General features: G+C 36.2%; 1 protein-coding gene across 6 annotated transcripts in view; it reads left to right on the top strand.

The window, feature by feature from the left end:
• Positions 1-1,698: 1,698 nt before the first annotated feature.
• The window catches only part of tjp1b (tight junction protein 1b), a 66,588-nt gene continuing 63,657 nt past the window's right edge, over positions 1,699-4,629 (top strand). For all 6 annotated transcript variants that reach the window (XM_030136958.1, XM_030136948.1, XM_030136952.1 and 3 more), the window contains exons 1-2: positions 1,699-2,251; positions 2,839-2,938. In XM_030136958.1, the coding sequence (XP_029992818.1) occupies positions 1,816-2,251; positions 2,839-2,938 (536 nt within the window). In that variant the 5' untranslated portion in view covers positions 1,699-1,815. The remainder of the gene's footprint in view (positions 2,252-2,838; positions 2,939-4,629) is intronic.

The following is a 4,629-nucleotide window of genomic DNA, read 5'->3' as shown; positions in this document are numbered from 1 at the left end:
TAATGAACATCTACATATTGGAAAATACCTGATTTTCACTCAGAAAAAAAAAGCTAAATACAGAGTATAATATTAGAGAAAATGATGATCAATCACTTAAGGAAGGTTAACAATAGAGAAAAATTCATTTGAGAACTGCCAGAAAAATAGCACTGGATCTTTATGGATTAAATTCAGTTAAATGTAATATAATATAGATTAATAATGTACAGTTCAGAATAGTGAGGGCATTTTATTACGACTCATGCAATGTTTTGACATTAAGCTTTCATCAGGCAAATAACTATAGTTCTTTGAGAGTAGACAGTAAAACTACCTTAAGCAGACGAAGAAAAGTAATGTTCATGGATGTCAGTATTGTAAAACCAAAGGCTGCTATATTATATTCAGTTTTGTACTGTATGTTATTGTTGATGTAATGATGGCTGGTTACAGACAATTAATCCTGTATTTTTACATGTTGCTATGTATATAAAATCCTACTCTAGATGCAAATTGTCACCACACTGCGAAGTATATAACATATCTATACTAGATGCTAAACTGTCAATCACGACGTTATGTAGATTACATTTTTATACTGGAACTAATTGCATTATTTCTACCCATAGCCATATTTTTGTGCTTTGTCAAATTCATATTTAAATTTTTCTATCCATACTGCAGATTTACTACCCTAAGCTCCCTTCTGTTTCTATTCTATTCTATTCTATTCTAGATTTCGTTCAAAGGGAGCTTTTTTTTTTTTCTTACAATGAAGTTGGACTCACAAGGTATGGAATATCTTTTGCAAAGTCTTATTTTAACTCATTTTGTAAAGACAAACAAATATTAAAGGGATTTGTACTAAAATCTTTTGACATCTTTACAGTTAAAGTTTCGTTAAGGACTGTTTGTTTTCTTGTTCATTCAGAGCTTTTTCTTCTCTTTTTCATGTTCGTTGCATGTTAGAGGTGGACACTTGGTACTTTAACATATTTTTATTGAACTATCAACTTTATTATTTACATTAGATCCTTATTGATCAAACAGCACCCTCTTCTGGTAAAGACATCATTACTATCCCCTATGATTTCACCGTATAGTTGGATATAATATGCTCCAAGGTCATGTCTTCACCCGCTCCATTACTTTTTTTTTTTTATAGGTTTTCACTGCAGTACATTAAGCTCCCCTTTAAATGCCCTTGTTGCTTTCTATTTTATGTTAATGCTTCTCCTTCATACAGACCTGACAGCTCAACATACTGAGTCACTAATCTCTTTGACAAAATGTTAAAATTTTATCAGGTGTCACATTCACAGCGATCAGTCGACTGCTGTGTGGCTTTAGTAGAATTGCTGGAAGGGAAGGCAACTTGTCTTGTTCATGCAACTCTGATTTAATAAGATGAGTCAATGGGTTGAACCTAGGAAACCTTTTTTTTTGGATGATTTTTGGCTTGTCAGCAGTCCCCAAAATAACTGTGCAGGCTGAGACACAGTTGTGTTGAATTATCCTCAAGGAAAAAGATGCAAGTTAGACACATTTTTAATTAAAATATGGTGAATAAATGACCACCAAAGTAGCTAAAATGTTGGATTTTACAACAGGGGAGACAAAATAATATAAAATATGTTGTGGATGTCTGCGTAGCGTTGAGCAGTTTGCATTGGTGTACTTAAGAGTCTGGTAATCTTCTTAGTGTCAGTAAGTACCCAGCTAGAAATCAGCTACTGTCCAGATTGTCTCTTCCTGCCCCAGATAAGCGACTCAGACAACAACAAAGCAAGGCTCGAGGAAATATGTGGCATGGTAGCTTCACTGGCATGAAATATGCACCTCCCCTCCTTTGGGAACTGCGTTGACAAAGCAGTGGAAGAAGTTCTGGTGGGTGTCCTCAACTTGAAGATGTTTGGCAGCGGCTCCAAGAAGTGGTTTGTGAAGAAGCAGAGGAGACAGCAGCAAATGTCTGGCAGGAGGCCATGCACCAGGAAGAAGAGAAGATGGGCTGCGAAGATCCTCAAACAACACAGACAAAAGATCCTGAATGAACTGGATGTCAACACTGTGCTTCCATACTTGGTTTATGACAAGGTTTTCTCACTGGGGGAGTACAAGGAAATACTGGGACAAGACACAAATAAGAAACGGACCGAGATATTCTTGGACCATCTGTCCTCAAAGGGGCCTGCTGCATTCTGCTCATTTTGTTCTGTATTGGAGGAAGTGTGCCCCCACCTGCTAACCTGTTTTCTGGTGGATGGAGAAGGTAGAGCCATTAATTAGCACCTAATTACATCAGCCTACGACAAACAGAAAAAAACAAAGGTCAAAGTGATCCTGCGGCGCTAATGTTCTCTTTGGAAAACATTGCAGTGTGCATTCAGAACTAAAGAACTGCATTGATCTGTTCCATCTTTACTCTTGTGTGTTCGATATTTTTACTTATCTTGTGTTGCATTTAATTTTCTGTGAGAAATTGAAAATGAAAAAACAATATAAAGGAGGGAAACTACTTTGCAGTAAGCTGGCGCCACAGACTAAAGCCAGCAAAAATAGCCTCTTAAATCTGGACGGCTGAGGGGGATTACTGAGCCGCCAGCGCTCCTAACTAGCCACTGACAACATATGGCCTCAACGTGGCTTCAGTCTGCAAGGCCTCGTCTGTGGCGCACTAACTAAAATCAATATCCTTTATTCATATTTACATAATACTGAGCTTGTATTTAAAGCTCTGTGTGTGTTTGCGCTAATACCCACATATAATCCTCCTACTTATTCACCCAGTCAGCAGGGATGAAATGTAAATTAACATAATGTGTAAAATGCAGCTAATGTATGAATGTGTTCCCACAGATGGTGCTGCAGGACGGGCCAGGAAAGGGGGCCTTCCTGTGCCCCTGAACAGCCCAGCAGAGCAGCCCCCCATGTACACCGACCCTGTGTTCAACTCCAGGTCAGAGTCACTTTAAGTGTCACATGTGGCAGCCTTGTTTGTTGTGTGTTTTTGCCTCAGCGGAAACTTAGTGCGGTCATAAAACACATCAGTGAAGTTTATCTGGCTTCAATCCAAATTTTAGCATGTTGACAGGATTTTTAACAAATTTATTGCTTTCCATTACATTAAAAAAACTTCTACAAGTCAGGAGGCAAAGAAAAAAATCAAAGAGAGATTTATGGATGTGGTGAAGGACATGCAGGTAGTTGGTGTGAAAGATGCAGATGCAGATGATTTGTTGTGTGAGCTCTAAAAGGAGCAGCTCAAAGTAGTAGTAGTAGTAGTAGTAGTAGTAGTAGTAGTAGTAATAGTAGGGTCTGATCAAGCAAAAGTGAACATCAACATGAAAAAGTAAATTTACACGCATCATTTATCAAGTGGACTCACTTTCAGCTAAAAATCTCTATTTTATGGAACTGTTCTCCTTTTTAAAATACCACTTGTAGAAAAAAAGTTACAACTGATTTTATCGATTGTAAATTTTCCACCTTAGCCATAGCTCGAATTTGACGCTAAAAATTATAACTAAAAAATGTGAAAATGTATTCAATCTGTTGATTATATAGATGATTAAGTTTCATTATTTTGTGAATATTATTTACATTTATGAGTTTGAACATTTGTGAGTTGTCCATGTGTTACCACAAAAATACCAATTTTAAATTTTCAAGTTACTTATAATTCAGATATTTGAGTGAAACTTTCAGAAAGTAATGATCTTTTGATGCATTTTGGGTGATGCATACAATGGTATAGAGTCATCCACGTGTTACTATGGCAGCCTGTCCACATGTTATCACATTCTCAGAGACTTTTCAATATTTTACGCCAAAATTTATTTTCAGCATAGTAGAACATAATATCTAAAAGGTTTTGTCCTACTTTATATCAATTTCTGTTGAGAACCACATGTTTTGAATGTTTGCGTAATGCTTAAAAAATGTATGTCCATTTCAAGTCCACGTGTTACCGAGCAGTAATCTGACGTTTTTCACCTAAAAATTTTATCTCCCCAGATTTTGTTAGACATAATGTTAAAGTGCTTATAAATACCTACTCAAATATGTATAATACATGCATATGAGTTACTCTGATTACAGGACAGAGACTGTTGAACATGAAATGTATCCACGTGTTACTGCTTGATTGGACTCAATAGTAAATTTTAAAAAGTTGTGTGTATATTTATTCACTCACATGTGTTTGAGGGTGTCCTCATTATATTTAAAGTGTGATATGTAAAAATAATAATAATAAGTTTGAAAATCAGAAAATTTGGTGCAAACATTATGCTGATGGTCACAGGTTACAGGTCAAAGATCAATACCACTGTGATGACATTATCTATTTTTACGAATCTCAGGAACATGTCTTTAGAGATAAACTGATCAGAGTTTGATGGTAAAATTTTAGGTCAGTAAAGTAAAACTAAAATCTGCCACTAATCATATACTGTTGGTGACTGAAAGAACTGAATGAACAGGTTATGGTGCAAACATGGTGTGTGTGTGTGTGTGTGTGTGTGTGTGTGTGTGTGTGTAGGTGTGTGTGTGTGTGCGTGTGTGTGTGTGTGACTGAAATCAATTGGTTAGATTAGATTTTAAGGTAATTATGACATACAGATAACTATACTTTAAACAAAATGGCTG

Source organism: Sphaeramia orbicularis, chromosome 6 (assembly GCF_902148855.1).
Source record: "Sphaeramia orbicularis chromosome 6, fSphaOr1.1, whole genome shotgun sequence".
In the NCBI taxonomy this organism is placed as follows: Eukaryota; Metazoa; Chordata; class Actinopteri; order Kurtiformes; family Apogonidae; genus Sphaeramia; species Sphaeramia orbicularis.
Note: the sequence above shows the minus strand (reverse complement) of the source record. Positions and strands in the feature narration are given on the sequence as shown.